Below are 26,294 nucleotides of genomic sequence, written 5' to 3'. Positions count from 1 at the left end.
TGGTGCTATTCACATTACTCATGAATTTCTGAATAGACTTAAAATAAAAGTTTAACCTACTTGTCAATCACTGGTACTTAAGTGTGGAGAAGACCAAGACACTAATAAAAGCTTCTTAAAAACATCCACGCGTACATTTTTTAGCTTTGGAGGGGCCTTCACACTGCTTTCATACTGCTGCTGGGGTTTGTTATACCACATGTCTCTATTTCCTATTGTGGAGAGGCTTGCACACCTGTGCTCACTGCTGCTCTATTCACAATAGCTAGGGAATGCAATCGATCTAGATGTCCATCAAATGACAACTGGAAAATGAAAATGTGAAAAATATATACATCTGTAAAGGAAAACGAAGTTAGGAAAATTGCAAGAAAATTGATGCAATTGGAAAAGGTTTTATTAAGTTCAGAAAGACAAAATTCACATGTTCTCATGTAAGTGGATCCTTCCTTTGAATGTTTGTAGGCACATAAATGAGGGATATGACTGAGTATGGGTTATGATTTGAGATAGAAGACATGAGAGGGGAACAAGAAATGAAGAGAAGGGGGAAAGGAGAAAAAGGAAAATGTGAAATGAAGCAGAAAGGAGGCTAATTTAGGAAGAACCCATGAGAGGGGAGGGGAAAGGAAGAAAGATGGAGGAAAGGAAACAACAAATTTGTATGAAAACACCAGAATAAATTCTATTTATTTGCAAAATAATAAAAAAAAATTTCACTTACACTGACACATGAAGTGAAACATAATAAAAGATAAGAGAAATATTGCAAAAGGCAATTTAGTTTATTTTACAATTTTACAAATGACTAAACAATAATACCCAATTGCAATACACAAACTAAGAAACAATGTTGAACAGAATTATGACCTGACAGAAGAAACCTCATCTTCTCATTCCACAAACAGTATAAATACTCAGTAGCAATTATCCTACACAGCAATGCTGTCTCTGTAAACTTTTTAAAAATTTCTTCCTGCTATATACATCAGAAACACTTGTGCTTTTGTCTACACAAAGAAACAGTACTTATTAAAAGTGGTACTAAGTGAGAATCACAGGCCTTCAACCACAATATGAAACTGCAATTTAAATGCATTGCCTGCTTGAAGACTATTGTTTTCCTTTACTTTTTTTTTTTTTTTAACGATTTGGACATACTATTCTCTTACTGTTACTCTAGGTAAGAACAACAAATAATTCAGTTACAAAGTAGATGCCTCTTAAAGATTATAAACTGATGTCTCAGAAGAAATTTTTATTTTAAAGTGAACTTTTTTTTTAATCTTCAGGGCAGTTAACAGTGCAAATCCTGAAGATGTTATATTAATGCAAATCTAGTTGTGCACATATTACAGACTCAGTGTATATACACATAGATTCACATATATAGCATTGTATATATGCCTCACAAATCTACTTGTACTATATAGATATATCTATAGCACATACATAATAAAATATCTATTTCTAGGTGGGCTTTATTTGGATTTTGTTTTATCAAATATGAACAATTATCCATACTCAGTTCTTAAAACATTAGTGTATTAATAATATTTGATGGGGAAACTTCCAAACTTTTAGAGGTAACTAACTATACATAATTTTTCCACATCCTTCCACAATTATAGATAGTCTTTACAACAATCACATGAAAACAGTTTCTTATGAAGCCAATATCACGTATTATGCATCATGACTGACTGGTGCAATTAGAAGTGGATTATTTTGCTTCCCTTTTCTTGCAAAGTCACTTAGTAACTAGTTGGTATGTACACTACCCTTAGCACAATTAAATATATCATTTCTGTACGCATACATATAGAAATTCCCTTTAATAACTGATAAATAATTAACATGATTTATAACACATGGATACATTCGAATGCCCAGCACCTTCTCTCATTTAGAAAATCTTCCACAGTAGTTTTGTCATTTCTGTGGGCAGAAACACTAGATTTGCCCTGAAAAAAAGTTACTGATTTAATATTTATTTCAGCAACTTAATATAAATCTATATCAGGCTGAGGAATAATGGTGAAAATATCTTGATATCTTCAGTACAGTAGCAACTATGCTTCATGCACAACAGGATTATTTTACAACCAGATGCCTGAGCATTGCCAGGTACAAGGTTCAATGAATAGGAAATAAAAGCCTGAAAGGTGGGAGAACATGATGCTAAAAATAACAGCCCGATATTTCAAGTAAAAACGTACAATTTGGTTCTGTTATGATCCCTTAGGCTCTCTTGTTTGTTAAGTCTGAACTCTATTCTCATTCTTACTGTTACCTTCAATGATCTTATCCCACACACTGCATGAAGGCTACAGTAGGTAAAGTAGGAGGGCAAATGGATAGCTTTACAAGGGAATGAAATGATCTCATACAGTTAGAACACCTTCTTTGAACACTGAATACCTTTAATGGAATTCATTTTTAAGTATTGAAAGTTCCCTGAGATGAACAAAAGCAGTTTCCCTCACATCTAAAGCCCTTTTTATGCTGAACACTTTCATAATTGGGCAAGCATTTAGAGAACAAAAATCACAGGATATAAAATCAATATGAAGCTAAAAAGGCACTACCAAATGCATGTAAGAGGAACACTGAATGGCTGAGGTGTGCTAGCAGTGGCCTTAAATATTTCTAAACACAGTTGATGAAATGCAGTGAAATGGCAAGGTATCTTGTTGCTACTTTTAATGACATATTTTCAATTTTTATCATTAGGATGTACTTGTAAGAATTCATTTGTGACTTCTAGATTTCTATTAAATTCATATGAAAGGATACTTAAATGAGTTATCTGCAAATAGTCCAAACTATGTTTCCATAATCACCTATTTTTCATTTGTTATATAAATCAGACTTTCAACTTTACAAGCAAATTACATGTATCTAACTCATTTACAATTTCCAAAAGATAAGAGATAAGCCTAATGTCAAAAGCACATTGAGTTTATTCATTTTAGTTATGAATCTCCCATTACATTTTTCTTTGCTTTCTTATAGATACAAGGATTCTCAAAAAGTGTTTTTATCCTAGCAATTCTACCATATTTTAAAAAATAATGCCTGTATTATTAAAATACTGGTAACTGTACTACTGTGCATATCTTTTTCCATAATATGAACACATATATTATATACTATATATGTATATATTATCCATGATTTGTATTCATTTCTCAAACTGTTCTCCCTAAAAAACAAAACATATATATTCCTCATGCTATTTCTTCTTTCCTCAGGTTGCCTCCCCAAGAAACAAGAAGTTGTGTAAGCTGTTTCAGGTCAAGGAAGAAGTGAGAGTAGATTGCTTCTGCTTTCAGAAAAATCAGTTTACTGTCCTAAGTACCAACTACTACAGTGTAAGTTACCAGAAAATGGAACTTCTAGTCAACTTAATATGTAACTCAGTTACATTTTAAATTCCTTTAATATGTTTCCTATGTTTCCTTGAAAACATTCAATAGTCATGTGAGTATATTGATCACAGAAGAATATTGAACAATGGAAATTTAGGCGCATTCAAGTGCAAAACACTGTGGTATCAGTGTTAACCCTGTGGAATTCATATTAACTAATTAAGGTGTTCTGAAAACAGCACTCTACTCCTCATGTGGTTTCTGCACTGAGAATTTTAACTGTGATATAAAAAGCATGGGGGTGATCTTTGAATTTCAATAACAAAGGGTTTATTAAATAGCTAGAAGTCACATTTTGCTATTTCAACCCAAAATTTATTCCAAATTGCAAGATGTTTTCATCACATTAATATGAAATATCAAAGGTATAAAGTAAAAATAAATTCTGAATTTAGAAATTTTAAATCATTTAGAGACACATTTCACATTACTAGCATATTAATAAGTTCATGTTAATGTGTTATTTTTATGAAAGAATGGCTTGTTTTGTAGAATCATAATGTGTTTGGTACCAAGAGTGGAATTCCCCTGTGAGTTTTACCATTTCAGAAGACATCACTCCTCTACAACGGTTCACTCACTGATTTGTACAGTTGTTCTGCTACCTTCTACAACATTTAAAATGAACAAAATTGAAAGAAAAAGCTCAATATGATTTCTCTTTAAAAGTGTAAGGACATTAGAAAAGAATATTTGATGTTTATTTTTCTCATTCATATGTGTTTCAGATTTCTGTAGTTTAGAGAGAATTTCTAAGCATCCCATACCCAAACCAAAAGAGACTTAGGAGACAAATCATAAAGAAAAGTTAAACTGCGTGAGCAGAATCAGTGTCCTGACTGAAGGCATTCGCTAGAGCTGCTTATCTTCTGGATTTCACTGCTCAAACTGTTTCCATCTTGGTTCCGCTGACAAGGATGGTTTCATTTCCCAAGGGCTGAGTTGTTCTCCTGGGCTCCTCTTCCAATGTGCTTGACCTGGCAGTGGCAGCCTTACAGTGATGAACATATTTGCTTTGCTGATTAATGATGAGTGCACTGTTGGATCTTGTAAACACTACTGAAAATACATTCAGACTGTATTCTTAGTGGAAGTGGCACTTACTAGGACCCTTGAAGTCAATAGAGCACTTCGCAGGTATTTCATCAGCTGGTGGTGGATTTCACGCAGACCCCTTTTATCAGCCTTTCAGTCACTTGGTGGATGCTGAAACCCAGCCTTGTTTTGGATCCTATTTTCAAATCTTCAGAATCATCTTTAGAAAAGAAGTCCATGTTCAGTTTGCACGTTTTAAAATGTTCCTTATTGCTTTGTACACTTTCCTGTGGTCAGTTTTAAAGCTCCTCTGTTGTGTAGCACATTTAAGGTTTTGAATTCGAGTGGCATTCTATGAGGACTTGCGTTGGAAAAGTACCTATATTTTAAGTCATCATAGTAATGGTATTTGACAGCCTTTCCATTCAAGTCTTTAGGGAATGGCCAGAATCCATACAGGTGAATTTCATCACAGAATCTGGTAGCAAGTGTATACATGAGGAGACCTGTGCTGGGTCTTTTGATGGGAACTCTGTTAGTGAGCCAGTAACTGAAAGAAACCAAAACAAACACAAATGACTTTAGAGTAATACACAGCATTACATTTTATTATGCAGAAATTATAATCTACAACTATATAATCCCAATGATTACTTAAAAACAATACACTAAGCATTTAGAAAAATTTAGACTTTTATGTTTATGTTTTCTTTACCCTTTCCTTTCTTTCTCTCTTTGCTTTTTGGAGGGAGGGTCTCGCTCTAGCCCAAGGCTGACCTGGACTTCATTATGTAGTCTCAGGCTGGCCTTGAACTCACAGCCTTCCTTCCACCTCAGCCTCTGGAGTGCTAGGATGAAGGGATGGCACCACCACACATGGCTAACCTTTATTTTCTTGCTTATTCACGAAATAATAGCCAGGTATCTTTTTCAGAAAAAGCTATTTCAAAATTATTCTATGAAATTTTCAAAAGATCTAATGTTTACTTGCCTTGTGGCAACTGTCTTTATTGACTCCAATTACAAAAATCATATTTTACTAAAGAAAATTTAAAATATAATCTTAATGAGCACAAGAATATCAACAAAATACAAGTACATATATTATGCTACAAATATGATATATAATATGATTAATAAAATGTACCTATAAATATAATAAATAAATAATACAAATATACATTATATGAAAATATAAATATAATATTAATAAACAATGAAAAATAATAAAATATAATTTTAGAATAAATAAGTAGTACATCACTTTTAAAGCCAGTGTTATTGCTCTTAAGTGTTATTGGCCTGAAAAGCATGAGTACTTATAAGTTAATCCTCCTTTGGAGGGAAGGGAGTTTCCATTATTCCTTGGCATATTCATTTCCTTAAATAAAGATATGAAAACAGCAAAAAAGGAACAGTGTAGATTTTAATCTTAACTTAAAAGCTGTTCTCGGGATGGAGACATGGCTTAGTGGTTAAGGCACTTATTAGTGAAGCCTAAGGATCCAGGTTCAGTTTCCTACCCATAAAAGCCAGATACCCACCAGGTGGCACATACATCTGGAGCTCATTTGCAGTGGCTGGAGGCCCTGGCATGCCCATCCTCTCTCTCTCTATTTACCTTTTTCTCTCTCTATCTCTCTTAAAAATAAATAAATAAATAAATATTTATTAAAAGTTCTGGTATAATGCTAGAGCCACACATTGGGTCATTATACACAGAGACATTTCCTCCTACCCATAACTGGTGGCTAACCCCACAATGCATGTCCCATATACCCCTGTGGAGGGGGGAGGACAGGGAGGAGGCTAACAATGGTACCAACTTCACTGTATTCACTGAGTATAAAACTAATAAAAAGAAAGTTCTGTTATGAATTCAATATGCTGAATATATGGATTTAAATATTTTCACTGTGAACTCCTCTTTGGGGAAATGCATGTCATACCATCCAAAGGTAAAGGAAAGATGATATAGACTGTGGTAATTTCTTTATTTAATACATTATTCTTATATTTCATATATTATTTCTTTTTTTACTTTTTGTATATTTAATATATAATATGTATATGCATAATTATATATATCACATATGTGTGTGTGTGTGCATGCACACACATATTTAAGTATGTGGAGACTAGAGGTCAAGGTCACTAAATTTCCTCAATCACTCTTTCCCTTATGTTTGAGACCAATTCTCTCACTGAACATGGAGTTAAGTTACTTTAGCTAGTCTGCATAGCCTGCAAGCTCCAGGGATCCTCCTGTCTCCATATCCCAAGTGCTAGGATTATAGGTTTACAATGTTGGTCACAGCTTTTATAAGGGTGCTGAGGATCTAAGCTCAGGTCCTCATAATTTATGGCAAGAACTTGACCTACTGAACTCTTTCCCTACTTCTGCTTTATTTATTTATTTTTTAAAGACAGGAATGGTGGCTTATGCCTTTATTTTATTTATTTATTTGAGGTGGCAGGGGAGAGACAGAGCAAAAGAGAGAATGGGCATGCCAGGGCCTCCAGCCACTGCAAACAAATTCCAGACACATGTGCCCCCTTGTGAATATGGCTTACGTGGGTCCTGGGGAATCAAATTGGGGTCTTTAGGCTTCACAGGCAAATGACTTACCCACTAAGCCATTTCCTCAGACCCTACTTCTTCTTTTGACATGTTTTAAAAGTTTCTTCATGTTTTTCAAAGGAGATTAAATATATTTTGTGTAGCTTCAATGAAAACAGCAGATAAACATTCTATATGATTTAAATTTATTGCACTTTCAACCTGATCCCCCCCCCCCAAAAAAAAATCTAAGACAGGAAATATTTATTTAGGCATTGTTATTTTCTATTTTAATACTTTTTTTCGTCTTTATTGCAACCATGATTAGTGTAAAGGTTAATCTTCAATACCAACTTGGTTGAATTAAAATCCCATGAAACTGGGGAGGACACCTTTTGTATAACTGAAGGCATTTTCCAGGGAGGATGAACTGAGGTAGAAGAGTCACACTGACAGTGAGTGGCACTTTCCCATGAGCTGTGAACCAGGATGCAATAAAATATCCTGAGGCCAGCTAACATTCCTCTCCTTCCTGACACAATATGGAATGAACTGCTATGTCATGTCATCCCCAGCACTCATGACTAAAATCTCAAAAACTATGAGACAAATACTCTTTGTTCCCTTGAATCTAAGTAATTTTGAGACAAATACTCTTTGTTCCCTTGAATCTAAGTAATTTGTTAACAGTGATATAAAGGTTATTAAATATCAGTACTACAATTTTATTTTCTTGCTTGCTGCCAGGGATCAAGCTCAAGACCTCCTATACTAATAACAAATCTTTCTATAAATGTATTAATTTTCTTCATGTGATAAATGCCAAAGTCTAAAAACTTTTTCCTGTCCCAATTTTGAGCAAGACAGTTCTCAATAAATCTCTAAGATTTATGAAGAATTTCAAAATCTGAAATTTTTCTCATAATCTAGAAGAAGATGAAAGGGAAGAAACTACTCTACAAGTTGTTGAAATCCCAAAGCAGCAACCTTTGTTAAACTCCAGTTTGAAGGTTTTGAGAATTGTGAAGTATCACAAACCTCTCTGAGGAAACTGGTATTTATAACATGAACTCGTTATTATAGGAGAGTTTTTGAGGGTCTGGAGAGGTGGCTCAGTGGCAAGCTTGCAAAGCATGACAGCTTGGGTTCAGTTCCCCAGTGGCCATGTAAACCCAGATGCACAATGTGACACATGCCTCTGGAGGACCAAGTGACAAGAGAATGTTGCAAGCCCATTCTCTCTCTCTTTTTCTCTCTCTCACTCCTTGCAAATAAAGAAAAATATTATTTAAAATGAAAATTAAGTATCTGAGTAGGTTCTGTGTGTGGTCACATATGTCAAATGATAAAATAGGGCTGGAGAGATGGCTTAGTGGTTAATGCCTTTGCCTGCAAAGCCAAAGGACCTAGGTTCAATTCCCCAGGACTCATGTAACTCACACAAGGTGGCACATACATCTGGAGTTCGTGTGCAGTGGGTGGAAGCCCTGGTTTGCCCATTCTCTCTCTCTCTCTTTCTATCTATTTCTATCTGCCTCTTTCTCAAGTAAATAAAAAATGATAAAATATGTTATTGTAAAAATGTATGTTTTTATAAATTTGTGTTAAGCAAAGCAAATTCAAAATTAAAGTTATGTCCATTGAGATATACCAATGATTGAGAATAAGTTAGCATTATTAAAATCTGCTTCTCTTTTCCAGATAGATGCAGATCCTAAGAAGAGAGCTGCCCCAACATACCTCAAAAGGGGCCCAACTGAAACTAAGGACAACTGGCGAAATAAGCAAGGGTGATGTTTTCCTGTGAACCGGATACCAGCACAAAGGGGAAGGAGATCAACGCAGAGAAAAATCAACTCCTACCAAATCAGAGAGGCAGAGCCTCAGAGGCCCCCAACACCTCAGCACTGAAGCAGACCAAAAATGAACCCAACATGGCTCAGGGAAATCTTGCGGAAGAGAGGGCGGAAAGAATGTCAGAGTTACATGTTGGGTCATGATTTGCAGAGACATTTATCATACTAATAACTGGGGGCTAACTCCACAATGCACGACCCATTTTCATTAACAAGGAGGGTCTAATGAGAGGGGGTAGATCACAGATGAGCCTAAATAATGGTACCAAACTGCCTGTATTCACTGAAAAGAAAACTAATAAATTGAATTAAATTAAAAAAAAATCATCCTGAATCATTTCTAAAGTGAGGAAAACTTTACCAGCCAGAAATAATATAGTGCCTTGTTAAACTCTATGGGACTCCAAGTTCTTCTTATTAATAGAGGTTTTCCATTTCCTAATTCTGGAGGGATTTCTGGAAGATCATCATTGGACAATATATACCAAAACAACTGCAAGCTAGCAAGAAATACTGAAAGCTAACTTGTTCTTTTAAGTTATTCAAAACACAATCAGAGATATATGACAACCTAACCCCTTTTTACTCAGAATATCTTCATAAAATAGAAGAAACAAAATCATTGACATAGTCATTGTGGTGTCTTGAAAATAAAATTCTGAACTCAGAGTATCATATGTAAAATAAGGAAACTAGAAAATTGTGGTAGTGTTGTTGGAAAAAAATCAGTCTATGTAGTTAACATAATAGATTAACTAATTTAGCTTCAGCACTTCTAACAGAAGAATAGCAAATATTTTGAAGAACATTGGATTGTGTCAATATGGATAATTCCAAAGAAAAGTAAAGTATCCACTTGACACTTTTGTTTAAACAAAATAAAAGCCATCTATTGTAAAAACATCAGTGGAAAACAGACCTTAAAATAACATTTAATTTGTAATTTAAATTGGCAAGAACATAAAATTGGTCAAATAGTAAGAGTACAAATGATAACATCCTGTAAAACAATAAATAGAATTGAAAATAAATACAGCTAATAGTGAACACTAGAAATCAAATGCCATGCTTTAAATTTTATAGGTCAGTCAAAACTATTGAGATCTATTATTTTACCAAGAGCAAATTCCACATCTGAAAATAGCAAGAACAATTATCATTTAATTTTGCTTACAAAAACAACTACTTGATATCTGTCAACTTTGCAAGTCTCAGCACTCAAACAGTGCAATTTTAACAAGCATGTCTAAATCTATCCATTTATATAATTTGACATATGAAAAGTACATTGTTGTGGGGCTGAAAGTCTAGTTCAGTCTGTAAGTGCTTGCCATGCAAGCAAGAAAATCAAAGTTTGTATTCCTATCACCCACATAAAAGCTGAGCATAGTGGTGTGGGCCCATAATGCTTGCACTGGGGAAGCAGAGACAGGAGGATCTCTAGAGCTTTATGGCCAGATATTCTTGCTAAATCAGTGTAAACCAGGTTCTGTGAGAGAAACTGTCTCAAAATGATAGATGGAGAGTGAATCAGGAAGCTATCCAATGGCTAATGCCAGATTCCATGTGCATACAAACAAATGTGCACCTGCACACATACCTCAACACAAACACATGCACAACACACATGCAACAGCACATAATAATAAAAACATTATTATGTTTTTATCCTAATTGGGAAATACTAAAGTTAAAATAGGGCACTGATGAAATATTTGTATTCTGAGTACCACCACACCCGGTTCTGATTCAGTACAATACGTTCAACTTTAATAAGATATATATATATATATATTTATACATATAAAATATGGGCATGGATATGGATATGGATATGGATATAGAATTGGATATATATGGATATTTAAATATGGATATATGTGTATAGATATATATGTGAATACATACACATATCTTTGATATAAATTAACTTGGGAATGACAGTGATATAATTAATGTAGGCTTCCTACATCTGTAGATAATTTGCAGAAAGGGGCATGAAGTTGGAAGAGCAATGTGACCTGTCACCCAAACATTTGGAGATGATGATCATTACAAGAACCATATCAGTATACCTCTACCTGACTTGTATCTCAGCATATATTACAGATATTCAAGGTTTTCATCAACTGGGCTCAGTTTACTTAGAAAAAATCATTTCCCTCTTTTGTTCTACTCGGCCTTCCTTTCTTTTCCCCACATGTTATTCCTTCATACTTCCCAAAGCCACTTCTTTCTTCCTTTCTGCTGCTATGTGAAACAAGAGGCAAGACCCAGATCTTAAACTTTGTTCTAATGTGAAGAAACAGGTGGACAGAGAGGGCATAGAACATGTTTGGGCAAGCTAAGAATAAACCTGCTATGAAAGATAAACAAGTTATAAAGAGGTAGCACTAACAACTTATTGAATGATTTCAAGGGAATGGACATATGGTAGATCTCTGTGTATGTTGTTTTTTTTTTTTATTAGTTCACAGAGGGAGCACTGAAGCTTGGGATATGAGAAAGGTTAAGTGAGCACTTTAGGCACACAGAGACTGCAAATGATATGACCAAAAATTAAGATTACATCTGAAGTGATTTAAATGTTAAGTAATGAGGACTTGGATTAATTAGCTTCCCTAGAGCACTCAAATTGGAAGAGAATTCATCTGGTGGGAGCTGAATATCTATAGAGTACTAAGGTGATTAACAGGCCAATGTCAACAGTGATGCAGTTTATACATAAAGCTTTTGCGTCTTTTATTTCAAAGGTAAATAGAACCCAGGATACCTAGTATACACTCTCAAAGACATGTGAAATCAGAAGATGGCATTGTGGTTTAAATTTTATTTACTTAACCACAGTGAAAATGCCTAAAACACTGACATTGTATAAAAGGTAGAATTTTCCCTGCAAGCTAGAATACTTCCAATAACATTTTTGAATTTTCACTGAAATGAAAGGAGAAATTTGTAACCTCAAGAGGTTATTCATTAAAATATTTTTCTATGGGCTGGAGAGATGGCTTAGTGGTTAAGCATTTGCCTGTGAAGCCTAAGGACCCTGGTTTGAGGCTCGATTCCCCACGACCCACGTTAGCCAGATATACAATGGGGTGCACACATCTGGAGTTTGTTTGCAGTGGCTGGAGGCCTTGTCATGCCCATTCTCTCCCTCCCTCTCTCTCTCTCTCTCCCTCCCTCTCTCTCTCTCTCTCTCTCTCTCTCTCCCTGTTTCTCTCTTTGCCTGCCACTCTCGAATAAATAAATAAAGATAAACCAAAAAGTAAATATTTTTCTAGGCTGGAGAGATGGCTTAGATGTTCAGGAGCTTGCCTACAAAACCAAAGGACCAAGATTAAACTTCCCAGGACCCACATAAGCCAGATGCACAAGGGGGCACACACATCTGGAGTTTGTTTGCAGTGGCTAGAGGCCCTGGCATGCTTATTCTCTCTCTCTTTCTCTCCCTGCCTATTTCTCTCTCTCTTAAATAAATAAATAAGACCATTAGAAAATATTCATTTAATTTTTATTTATTTAGTTTAGAGAGAGAGAGAGAATGGGTGTGTCAGGGCCTCCAGCCACTGCAGATAAACTCCAGATGCTTGCACCTTCCTTGCATATCTGACTAACGTGGGTCCTGAGGAATTGAACCTGGGTCCTTTGACTTTGCAGACAAGTGTCTTAAGTGCTAAGCCATCCATTAAGCCCTAAAATATTTTTATATGGGCCTTTTATATTTAGAACTATTTATTGAGTAGGGCATATACATAAAATAGAAAATCATTTTTTTTTTAAATTGGAAGCTCTTCATTTAATAGAGACAATGTCTTGTCAATTTTACAAGCTTATTTTATCACAAGCTAGGACAATCACAAAGAGAAATAAACAAGTGTACTACTTTAGATTTGGTAGTCTATATATAACTTATATAGAAAATCAATCACAATAATAATTCTATAATCTATCCCACAGAATGTCTCTGTATTCTATTTGTCAAATATGTAAGCTATTTGACATCTACCATAGGAAACTATCGTTCTATGCTGCAAATATTATACCTCTTCCTGTTGTGAGATTAAACCCATTAACACCTCACTGCAGATACAGTGCTACGAAATTCTAGATCAGCTTATAGTATGTTGTTTTTAACCCAAATGTTTTATTTATTGAACAATAATCCTTTTTGCTGTGATACTAGGAATTCTACTTCATACTTATTGCAGTCAGGTTCACATTGCTAGCATAAATCACCAGACCAAGAGCAGCCTTTGGGGGGGTGGGGGACAAACGTGTTTATTTTGGCTTATAGACTTGAGATAAGCTCCGTGATGGCAGAGGAAAACATTGGCATAAGCAGAGGGTGGGCATCACTCCCAGCCAGCATAAGATAGACAAAACAACAGGAGAGTGTGCAACTCTGCTGCTGCAGTCAGGTTTGCATTGCTGGCAGAAATCACCTCACCAAGAGCAGCTTTGGGAAAAAAAAAAAAGTTTATTTTGACTTACAGACTCGAGGGGAAGCTCCATGATGGCAGGGAGAAAAGATGGCATGAGCAAAGGGCAGACATCACCCCCTGGCCAACATAAGATGGACAATAGCAACAGGAGAGTGTGCCCATCACGGGCATGGGGAAAGTGGCTATAACACCCAGAATCCTGTGCCCAACAATACACTGCTTCTAGGAAGTGTTAATTCCCAAATCTCCATCAGCTGAGAACCTAGCATTCTGAACACCTAAGTTTATGGGGGACACCTGAATCAAACCACCACAATTCTTATAATTTCAAAGTACTTCCATACAATCATAAAACCTGAAGAAGCATAAGATAGTAGATTATAGTATCTCTACTTGATAGAGGATGGATTTGTGGCTCAAGAAGAAAAAAATAATAATAATCTGCCTAATTTGCTCAACTAACAAGCTGACATCTGGTAAATTGGTAAATGTTTAAGAGCAGCCATTGGACAAGGAAGATGGTAATGTCTTGTAATATTTATCAATATCTGTAAAAATATTCCCTGAAATGTTCACTTCAAGCTACAAGCCTGATACCAGTGAGTACTTATTTCAGAAGAGATGGCACAAACAGCTCCCAAAAGTTAGGACCAGTGTGCTCCAGTATAACCTTATAGTTGTGTACAAAAAAGATAGAAAATATTTCTCCTGATGATTAGTAACATTACTTTTGAACAAAAAAAATCAAATATTAAATAAACACTCCTTAGAAACATTCTATTGGTTGTCCCATTTGCAAAGAAAGAAAATGGGTAAAGAGTATAAGTTTGATATTGATGAAAGTATTATGACATATTAATTAATAACAGTTAAATAATATAATTGATATAAAAATTCATATTATTACCTAATAAAATGGAGAAAGGTAAATAAATGACATTTCAATTTTGATCTTCTAATATTTAGTATAATACAGATACACAGTAGGCATTTAATCCATATACACTTAATTTATTCTTGCTACTATTTTAGAGATTTTGCTGTGTTGCTCAAAAGAAAGGCATGCATGATTTGGCAATTTTAATATACCACAGAGTAAAAACACTGACAAGCTGTGCTCTGGGCTTATGGTAACTTTTGTTAACAATGTGATCTTGAGCAAATCATGTAAATATATTTGGGCTTAATTTATTCAACAATAAAATGAGATTCTCAACAGGAGGCATGGCTCAATAGTTAAAGATACTTGCCTCCAAAGCCTGCCTATCCCTGTTTGACTCCCCAGTAACCAGGTAAATCCAGATGCACAAAGTGCACATGTGTCTGGAGACCATATGTAGCAGCAAGAGGCTCTGGTGCACCCATACATTCTCTCTCTCTTTCTCTTTTTCCCTCTCCCTCCTTCTCTTAAATAAATGAAAAATATTTTAAAAATAAAAATAAAATGACTTTTTTTCACACATTATCAATACATAAGGCTTTATTTTACAATTACAGTGAACCTGAATTCTCAGTGAGAATTGTGATACTTCATCCAACCATAGGACTAGTCTAAATTTAGTATTTTGCTTCTAGTTTCTAATTACTCCTTCTTTCTGTGACATACAGTATAACATTTCTCTTCAATCATACTGCAGCACTGTTTGATGAACTCTTCCCTACTGAAAACCTTAGGCATAGTTTCCTCTTTCATAAGTACCTATAATTAGAAATAACAATATCTTCCACACTCAACAATTCCTAAAATACTGATGTTTGAATACTTAAGAATTTCAAAAGGGTCAATTATAATTGCACTGACAAACGTAGTGGGTAATGAGTATCATGGGTAAATGGAACCTTCCTAAGAAAGTTAAACAAAAATAAATATAAGGAATCCTCTAAACTTTATTTACCAGTCAAAATTCTGAAAAGCATTAAAATCAATTTCTTTAAAACTATATGAATGACTCAAGGTATTATATTTTGGTTAGAAGTCATTGTAAAGTCATTTCAAAAGCCATCATTTACAGATAGATTATAACTGTACTTAAGAAAATATCATTTGGGAATTTTTAAAGCTAGGGCTGAAACACTGAAACTAACAAATGAAATCAACAAAAGTAAAAGCAGATGTCATGCCCAAAGGTTTAATGCTATTCTACTGTAACTCAAGTTATACAAGAGAGAAAAGTTGAAGCTCAAAGTCAGTCACAAAGAGGAAGTGGTAACAGTGACCTATAAGAAGCAAAACCCTCAAAGAGAAAGGGGATTGGTGTTTGAAGCACAATGCTGAGGTTAAGTGATGTCAATGGTAATGTGTCTTTTCTATAACTTCCAAAGATCCATGAGATCAGATCATATTTTTTTAAAAAATAAAAATCATAAAACTTTTACATTTTCCCTGAAAGACTGAAAGAAGTAGCGTGATTATTTCAGGGCACACAATCTTGAAAAGAAAGAAAACAGAAATTAATAGTAGGAAATTGAGTGTCAAGTAATCCAAAAGTTGAGTGAATTAGAATACATAGTGGAAGACAAAAATGATGAAAGTTTATTCTTGAAAAAATTTCCCTCTATTTTAACATTAAGTTCAAGTAGTCACTTTGAATTTTTTTTCACGTTTTCTAGCAATCAATGGGATTTTTTTTTAATATTTTTTTTGTTCATTCTTTATTTATTTATTTGAGAGCAACACACACAAGGAGAAAGACAGATAGAGGGAGAGAGAGAGAATGGGTGTGCCAGGGCTTCCAGCCACTGCAAACGAACTCCAGACGCGTGCACCCCCTTGTGCATCTGGCTAACGTGGGACCTGGAGAACCAAGCCTTGAACCGGGATCCTTAGGCTTTACAGGCAAGCGCTTAACCGCTAAGCTATCTCTCCAGCCCTGGAATATTTTTTCAACAAAATAATTTTCAACAAAATAAAGTTTCTTATAGAAACAAGTACAAATAGCTCTCCAAATGTCCTGATAATCTAATTTTCACTCTATCTGGATATTTATAAATGATTATGTCCAATTTACATCAGTAAATCAGATTACATTATCCTTCCTGGTATGAGTTATGTTTACATCTATTTAAAGTTGAGTAAGAGCCAAATATGTGACCTACGTTCCATTCAGCAATGTGCAAGCCTTACTAGCAAAGTAGACATACATGTGTCAGACAAATTTCAGACTACTCATAGTGAAGAATGGAATCATGATAGCCATAAGAAATTCCAAGTAGCTCTTTAACACTTTATCACCAAGTATCAAACTAACAGCATTTAAAAGGGTTCATTGTGGACATAACTTTCTATGTTTATGCCTGCTCAAAAGAATCAAAAGGCAAAAGCAATGCTCATTTAGACAACTGTGTTGTCTTTGGTCTAGCTTTTTTCAATGAAGGACACTCAATGAATATAAAAATGAGGTAAAAGGACTTTTGATTGAGAGAAAAACTTATGAAGGAATAATCCTGTTTATATACCAAGGATGCAGGTCTTGGCTTAGGAACTGTATTGCAAATATGCTGTCACAGGGAAGGTACTGCTGTGTATTCTGTTCTCAAAATGAACTAGGAGATTAGATAACTTATTTTAACCATTAAATTTGTGTTGGGCTACAAGATGGTATGTAATATTTTCCATTATGCCAAACATTAATAAAGATATTTACCATTGCTCACATATAAATCCCTACTGATGAAATACCAATTTCTCATAATCAATGTGAATTTTCCTCACTTTTTACAGTGAATACTGGTAGTATGGACATATTTGTAGATAGAGTATTTTAGTTTATGAGTTACATTTATATGATAGCTACTGAATAGGATAAAAAGAATATAAGCACAGAAGTTTTTTTTTAATAATAATAATTTAGCAAGGCAAGTTGTTGCATGCCTTTAATTCTAGCACTCGGAACGCAGAGGTAAGAGCATCGCCATGAGTTTGAGGCCACCCTTAGACTACATAGTGAATTCCAGCTTAGCCTGGGCTAGAGTAAGAATCTACCTAAAAAAAAAAAAAAAAAAAATGAAACAACAATAGTTTCACTTAAGAGAAATAAAACAATAAAATGTAGGTGAAAAAGACAAGTGCCTTATGAAAGACTTCCATTGCTATTGAAAACTAAAATAATAATAATAATAATAATAATAATAATAATAATAATAAAAAAAAATAAGACAATGACACTACAAATTCAAGCATTTGTGTAACAAATTACATTTGCTTGATATACCCTTGTTGTGTTCTTATAATGTTCAGTTAAGGTTTATTGTTCAATGAGTAAAGATGAACTCCTTCATAAAATAACACCTCTCAAAGAAATGGGACAGTACTGTGCCCTGAGGCAGAGTGACAGTAGATGTGACTGCAAAAACCTAGACAACAAAGAAAATATGTTAAGTTGAAAAACTCATAGAATGAGAAAAGATCAATAAGTCACACATCTGATATGGAGGTTACTTATAAAGTACATCAATAACTTACAAAATTCAATAATTCGATAAAAACTCAAATATTAAAAACAGGAATAAGCTCTGAACACAAAGAAAGATGTACAATGAAAGGTGCATACATAAAAAGATAGTCAAAGGGCTGGAGAGATGTATTAGTGGTTAAGTGCTTGCCTGTGAAGCCTAAGGGCCCTGGTTCAAGGCTCGATTCCCCAGGACCTATGTTAGCCAGATGCACAAGGGGGTGCACACGTCTAGAGTTTGTTCACAATGGCTGGAGGCCCTTGTGCACCCACTCTCCTGACTCTCTCTGTCCCTCTGCCTCTTTCTCTCTCTCTCTGTCACTCTCAAATAAATAAATAAAAATAAAACAAAAAAAAATTTTGAAAAGATAGTCAACATCATTAATCATTGGGTATATTCAAGTGTAAACTGAAATGTATTGTTATTTTGTACTGAATGGAGTGGTTATAATAGAAATCAAGTGTTCATGAAGATAGAATGGAATTTGAACCCTCATATACTGCTAACAGTATAATGGTAGACTGTCTTTAGAAAACAGTTTAGAATTCCTGTGTGTTTCAGCAATTGCATTCTTAGGTATATGCTTATGGAAATTGTCTCCCCAGACACTGAGAGTTAGGTTCCTACAAGCCCTCTTCTCAACAGAGCCCTAACACTAACCTTCTCTTTCATCACCGTGAGAACCCAATTTTAGTACATAGCCTGCCCAACCAGTACAGTGTGAATCCCCTACTCTAGATATTTTCTTCTTAGCAATTTTTCATTCTCAAATGTTCCCTTGGCTCTCCTCAATTTCATTCCACATGTTTGTCCCCCACTATCCTTGCTCAGATATATTTGAAATCATTTTTCAGCTGTTTCAAAACTTACTGAACAAAATGCATATTTACTGCTTTTTTATCCTCTTCGGTAAGACTCAGAAAACCAAAACTGTATGGTCACCTAAAAACTTGCACACTTATCCAGCTATTCTCAAGCAAGACTTCATAGTATAGTGGCTGTTGGCTGTCATTACTTCCACAAGACCTTCACAATACTGAGCCCTTCAACATTTTGACATGGATGGCAGTAGTGGGGAGGTATCAAAATGAAGAGGGAATAGTTGTAAAGAAGATAGGGATCAGTGGAATGGGGTAGGGAAGGGACAAGATAAGGTAATTAAAGGGGACTGTTTTCAAAGTACATTATGACCTTGTATAAAAATTGTCAATAAAATGTTATTTAAAAAAAATGTTCCTTACACACAAAGATTTCTATCAACTCTACTATTAATTGTCCCAAAGTGGAAACAAGTCACATTTTTCATTGACTGATGGATAGATAAAATGTGCTGTATGTGCATAAGGGGCTATCATCTGCTGATTAAAACTAAGTACTAATCCATGTTACGGTGTGTACCAATCTCAAAATACTGCACTGAATGAAAGAAGGTTGTTATAACTGAAATCGTATTATATGATTCTACTTGTATGAAATATCTAGAATAACAGTTCGCTTAGATAGAAAGTTAATTACTGGTGGCCAAGAACTGGAATTTAAGGCACAAGGGATTATGAGGAGTGACTGATGATGAATACAGGCTTTGGGTAATGAAACACTAAAATTGATTGCGATAACAGTATCTGTGTATTTAACTTGTACACATAAGTTACATGAATCACATTCTTACAAATGAGAAACTAAATACAATTCAGAAAGAAAAAAAATGAAGCCAGATAATGATGAAGAATAGGAGAGGAGATGAGAACTTATCAGGCAGTGTAGGGTAGCAGGGCCCCAAAATTAAACAGGACTTTTTTGTTGTTGTTTGTTTTGCTTTATTTTTTGGCTAAAAGCAGACAGTATCCTTGAGCCCGTATGGGAGGATCTGCTTTTTCCTTGTCTCTTTTTCCCTAAGGAACTTCTTGGCAGCCTCCATCTTTTAGAGCACGAAATACCAAAAGTGAGTCTGGCTTTTCTTCTTCTTCTTTTTTTTTTTTTTTATTTTTTTATTTTAACCTAAAGGAGTTTCCCTTTCCTGGAAGCCAGATGTAATGCCTGGGATGGAAACTGGACTGACTAGTTCATCCAGTTTGACAAATCCCCCCTCATCCAGTACTTACCAAACAGTGAAGGTCCTCTAAACTTAACCCGTGAAGCTCTCCTAATCAGTGTCTAATTTACATTCTCAAGGTCATAAAAAAGCCTGATCCAAGTCCCTATTCAGATTATCTCTCAATTCAAAGGTTTTCAGCTTTAGTTTCCATACAGTAGACCTGCCTTCTTTTCTTCTCTTTAGCACTACAATAAAATCTTTCTAAACCTCTAGGATCCATTGATTTTATTCACTGAGTTCTTGAGACAAGAACCTGAGGGCTACTGACTCAGTGGAAGTTTTGAGGGACTGTGACAAGTGATACCCTAAATCCTGAGTTAAAAGATAACCCAGCAGCCAAGAAGAGATCAGTTATTCTCAAAAACACCCATACTCCCTTGTCAATACAATAGCACACACTTGAAGTAGGAGGATCGATAGTTTGAAGTTAGTCTGAACTTCAAAAGGAGACTTGTCACAAAAAGAAGAAGAAAGAGGAGAAAGAAGATAGAAGGAGAGGGAGAGGAAAGGAGAAGGGGAAGAGGAGAGGAGGAGAAGTTGTAGTGGTGGTGGGAAACTGGTCCTTCTATTCATTTATTTTTTCAGTGGCCTGGAACATAGAATCCTCTTGTCTCATCCTTCTCTTCTGAGTCCTGGGATTATAGGTGTGAATGACACTTTTCACTCACATTCAGCTTGGACATCACTGCTGTACTGAAAAATCCTAGAACTTAACTCAGGTTTGCGTAACAGAATTTGACTACTGTGTTGAACCCTGTAAGGCTTTTCTGGCCTATGTCATGCCTTTGCTTTAGATTTCAGACCTATGAATTTAGGCTAAACTATATTGCATTCTGCAATATAGAAGGAATCAAAAACTATCACACAAAAAAATCAGTGCAGTGAATTATGCATCTCTATAAAATGAAAATCTGTCATTTTGATAAAACTATGTTAAGATGGTTAAGTCATGTTACCTATGTACATTTTCACATGACACTCAACTGCATCTAGTTTAATTACTATTGTTTAAAGAATTTAATGAATTGTCTACAGTATACAACTAGTATAAAATTGGTAAAACAAAACAAACCAAATGAGGAAACAAAAAAATCAACAGTCACTTCTTTTGTCTTGTTAAACTTTAAAAGGGATGAGAAACAATCATGAGACAACCATCTTCAATGTATATTACACAATTCAGCTTAATACAGCTATCATGAAATTCACCTAAATTTGGAGGGCTATCTTAAAGACAGCCATTTATTTCATACAGTTTGCTTCCTATTAGTTACATTGATAGAATAGAAATATAGCAATGAGAGTCACATTTTTTTTCTCAGACTTTTGAATAAGAATATATGTTGATGAAGAAAATAAGCTTAGGCTTGATAACAATAAACATTAAAAGGGTGAAACAAAACTTTCTTTACAATGACATTGTGATGGAAATAGCTTTTGTTGTTTCTATTATTCAAGAGGAATATTTCCATAATAAAAGATCTCAAATCCCTTGTTTCATGATTGGTTTTACTTAGAAAAAAGTCTGAAGTGAGGCAATTGGAGCATTGGTTTACAAAGAATGCATATGGTATTCTTGCCCATCAGTTTTTCTCTGTTAGAAGATTCATGTAATAGTGTTTTGTATGCTGTCTCAAATTCCTTGTATAAGCTTCCATAAAGCACAAAATATTTGCAAGGGGAAGAAAGTAAGAAATGATTCTGGTAAATAAATCCCACGTAAATATTGAGAAATTAAATATTAAGTTTAACATAAATAAGAAATTCTACTGAAGCATTTAACTAATAAACTCTCTGAAATGTTGCTATTGTAATTCATGCCCTTTAACCTGAAGACTAAATTAAGTTCAACACTGAAAAGAGTATGAAAATCCCCAAAAATCTTGGGTAATGCCAAGATATGTCTAGAAGGTCTTTCATGCTATGCAAACTTTAAGCCAAAAAAAAGCACTTTAATTTTTTTGTCAAAAAATTGTGTATTAGAGGGCCTGAGAAATGGCTTAGTGCTTGCCTGTGAAGCCTAGGGACCTGGGTTCAAGGCTTGATTCCCCAGGACCCACGTTAGCCAGATGCACAAGGGGGCGCACGCGTCTGGAGTTCGTTTTCAGCGGCTGGAGGCCCTGGCACGCCCATTCTCTCTCTATCTATCTGCCTCTTTCTCTCTCTGTCTGTCACTCTCAAATAAAATAATAATAATAATAATAAAATTGTGTATTAGAGAAAAATGAGGAAATCATATGGTGAATTATATAGTTAAACAATTTACTTATAAGTTCTAAGAGATAAAAAGGTATAAGGACAACATTTTCTTGTTTAAGTTGGAGAGAACTCATCCAAAATATTTCCCAGTGACTAGGTATAGGAGAGAGCTTGGAGGCTGGGTTATAACCTACTGCTCCACAGATTTTGTAGCTTGTGAATGTCCCTGGAATCAGTCCCTAGCATCACAAAAATGAGACACATCAGTGAACTAAAAACTAATAACCTTACCCAAATTATGAAAGGTAGCAATTATTTACTGAAGAAGAAACATTAATGTCTGATGTACAATGGAAGTTGAAGGTACCTAATTATTATAGTTGTTTTAATGGGATACAAGTCAATCAATGTAACTCATTTTGAAATTCAAAGTATCACTTTAAAAGAGAATAAGACTGCATGTTTTTAAAAGGGGATGATTGTTGTAAAAACTTTAAGATATTTTATGGATTTACATCTTCCTATTCTACAGTGTTAACATTAAACCTTCTATATCAAAGGGATTGAAATAAGGTACTGAGCAAAGTACATTCATGGCCACCTTTGCTTGTTCATCTCGGTTATTAAGTTCACTCCATAGCATACTGAGTTCCCAAAGTTCCAAGCAATCAGCAATTTAGCTACTTAATCTAGATCAATTTCCAGTAAGACTTGTCTCATAAGCCTTAGTCTAAATAAAGCTATGAGAAATCATTATGACTGTTCTTTTCATGCCAAGAATTATCAGGCAAGTAACAGATGCTGGAAGTGCTGTTGTAAGACGCAGCAATGGGTAAAGATAATTATGCTGTTTACAAATAAGATAAGTGTGTGTGTGTGTGTGTGTGTGTGTGTGTGTGTGTGTGTATTATAAACTATCCTAGATAGATTTTTTTGCTTGGTATGTTCTGTGTTTTTAAGATGGGACAGCACATTACCTAGGCTCCTCTGAAACTCCTAATCTCAAGTGATCCTCCTTCCTCAGCCTCTTGAGAAGCTAGAACTATTCGCACATGTAGGGAAACATGTTCCTGTTTGTAATTTTTGGAAAATAAAAGGTGATTTAGCTGCTCTGTAGCATACAGAGCCCATTTTACCTGAAATGCCAGAAAAACTCAATTTGTGTTAGCTATATTTGGATTCAAATTTTCATTATATTTTATATAATCACATAAAACATAACCAAGTGAATTAAATATCATTATTTCTCTTTTAGTATTTCATCAAAATTGCCTGCATATTTTCAAAGTTCTATTTCTTTTAACAGATACCATCACCAGAAAGATACAGGAGGGCTGATAGAAGTGTGGTTGGCTTAGAATGATCTAAAACCATTTTATATGAAGGTATAAAGATTAAAGAAAGTGGAAAAACATTGTAATACTAAATGATAATAAGCCAATTTTTGCTACCACAAGTTCTAGCCAGTCTCCCTGTGTCCTGCCTCTAGTCTGAATTTAAGAGTTGACTGCATATCTCAGTGTCAGAAAACACCGTTCCTCTATAAACAGAACTTCTACATGAGTTTCAATTTCCAGTTTATTCATCGAAACAAAGCTGGTTTGGAAAGGGGAAAAACTACAAATTGCTTACATCTTTTCAACCACAAATATTATTCATGATCTGCCAATGCTGGAGGCTAAGCCATCTGGGGAAGATGATAGGTGCTTGGGGGCTGGGGGCCTATCTTCCTGAAGTGAAGAGATGGTATGTGAAGGTGCCAAGGTTATTTCACAGTTCAATGGCAGCTTTCAGTCATTTTGGGATACACAGTTCTACATCTATATTCACAAGCCACAAACATGTATCATCAAACAGTTTTACATGGAAAAAGGATGGATATGCTTTGAAGTAAACCCAGTACTGGCTTAAGGTGTTTGGAAGGAACAAATGAAACATATCATCATAGGTCATCAACAGGTAATAGGAATTTTGTTCTAATTCATAAGTGTGAGAATACATAGTTCACTACATTGGGCTAAAATAACATTAGCTTGAAATGTCACAAGGATTCTTATAGTGTTAGTTGAAGCAAGTGTTTCATTATCTTCTTGTTACTAAAGGGAAGTCTATTGATTGCCAAATACAGATGTGATAAATACAAGATAAGAAATTTTTATTGTATTAGAATGTGTCTAGTCTTGGTGAAACTAGTTCCCACATACTAGTGAGTGTGTGTGTGTGTGCACCATGAGTGTTAATTCCTTATGTGGACCATGCCTATAGTATTCTTAACCTGGTTCACTGGGTTTCTGTTAGCATTGATGATAGCAGTCAGAAATTTTCAAATTTTATTTTACAATTTGTTCAGGTCTTATAAGTTAATAATAAAATCAAATATAATAGGCTCAACATCAAGGAATAAATACAAAGCTATTACTTAAACCTAGATAGTGAAAAGTTCACTTCCCTGTGCTCCATTGAAATAACTCATGGTTACACAGGTCTATCCAGAGAAGACATAGTAATGTAGCATGTGGAGACTGGCAATCTAGTTCACTAGTTGTTTGGCTGATCGCTTCATATGTATGGGGTTCTGAATGCTATGCCTCACAACATGCATGTGAATGCACATAGGGAATTGGGGAAATGAGCAAGAGAGCTGCTTTCTTAGTGAACTTGATATCAGTACAAGGGTGAAGGAGACAGGCACTGAGGACACACACCACCTACCAAAGCAGAGATCCAGAGGCTCCTAAGTGCATATCACTGAAGTAGACTTAAAATGCACCCCACATGGCTCACTAAAATTTGCAGAAGAGGAGGCAGAAAGATTGTTAGAGCCACAGTTTGGGACATTTTGCACTGAGACATTGCCTCTACTCCATAACTGATGGCTGTCCCCATAATGCATGAGCCACAATCCACATGGGATTGAACCGCATTCCCAACGAGAAAGTCCTCTTCAGAAAAAAAGGCAGGGAAGAGGGAAAGGATGGTATCAACATGTGTTGTTTAAGTTCTAAATATGTTCATAAATAATAAGAATAAATTTTTTAAAAATGGATGATCAACCCAGGGGCCCATCACTGGATGAATTGATAATGAAGTTGTGGTACATTTACATAATGAAATTCTACTCGGCGGTAAGAATAAAATGACACAATGAAATTAGTGCAAAAATGGACAGACTTGGAACAGGCTATTCTCAGTAAACTCACACAATCACAGAAAGAGATCACTGCATGGTCTCATTCATCTGTGGTTCCTAACCTGGATCACCTCGAGTTGCTGATGTACCTGATAGGCAGCTCGAGGCTCAGACAACAGGGATGGAAGGGTTTGGGAGAGGGGAATGGGAGGGTAGAGCAAAAATCAACAAACTAAAGCCAAAATGAAATGATATCATAGAAATCTTTATCCCTGAAAATAGACTAAAAGGTTGAACCCTCAACAGGAGCTTAGGGGGAGCACCTGATAAGAAGATTTCCAGAGAGGGAGGGATGAAGCCTAACCTTTAAGAAGTCTTTAGTTCTGGCCTGTAACTCTCACTACCAGAAAACAGTTGCTACTCACAATGACTTGTTGATCAGAGAAACCTATGAGGTTCCCAAAACAAGACAGGCTTCTGTCAAAGCACTTGATTACCCACCTGAGGTAAAAGGTAAGATTCTATTGCTGAAGATACCTTATGCTGCTAGCAGAGAACATGGAAAGATCTGGCTGTAATCTGAAAGAGTTAGACAGTTAGCCCATCTAGTGCTAGAAAGCACGACATGAGCTACTGGGGGAAAGTGGCCAACAATAGTCTAAACAATCAGAGGACCAAGCTACTTAGAAGCAAACACTCTGACAAGATTTACACACTCGTCCAATGGTGGCACACAGTCTTGGTGGGTAACCAACAATTTTCTGATTGGCTAAGAGAACTGCTCAGTGGAAAGGAGCTCATATCAGGCAGGATTTGGGAACCAGGTCAAAATGCTAAGGAGACAAAGATATGTTCTCCAATGTCATGCTCCCATTAGTCTTTGGCTAAAAGAGAGACTACATCCATCAAAATCTCCCTAAATTAATAATATTTATCCCATTTAACCTGTACTGACTTCACTGTTTTTATTTTTCAGAAGGTAGTGAGATGTGAGGAGATAAACGACTCCTCGCACTTCAGCCAAGCCCTTGCTGAAACCACAATGGAATTGAGGAGATGAGCAAGAGTGCAGCTTCCATAGTGAATCTGAT

The 26,294-nt window shown here is 35.3% G+C and overlaps 1 protein-coding gene across 1 annotated transcript in view; it reads right to left on the bottom strand.

Moving 5' to 3' along the window:
* Positions 1-1,106: 1,106 nt before the first annotated feature.
* St8sia4 (ST8 alpha-N-acetyl-neuraminide alpha-2,8-sialyltransferase 4) overlaps positions 1,107-26,294 on the bottom strand; it is a 100,676-nt gene continuing 75,488 nt past the window's right edge. The window contains exon 5 of the mRNA XM_004652491.2: positions 1,107-5,016. Within this exon, the coding sequence (XP_004652548.1) occupies positions 4,734-5,016 (283 nt within the window). The 3' untranslated portion in view covers positions 1,107-4,733. The remainder of the gene's footprint in view (positions 5,017-26,294) is intronic.

The sequence above is a fragment of the Jaculus jaculus genome, chromosome 13 (assembly GCF_020740685.1).
Source record: "Jaculus jaculus isolate mJacJac1 chromosome 13, mJacJac1.mat.Y.cur, whole genome shotgun sequence".
In the NCBI taxonomy this organism is placed as follows: domain Eukaryota; kingdom Metazoa; phylum Chordata; class Mammalia; order Rodentia; family Dipodidae; genus Jaculus; species Jaculus jaculus.
This window is presented reverse-complemented; position numbering and strand designations above follow the sequence as displayed.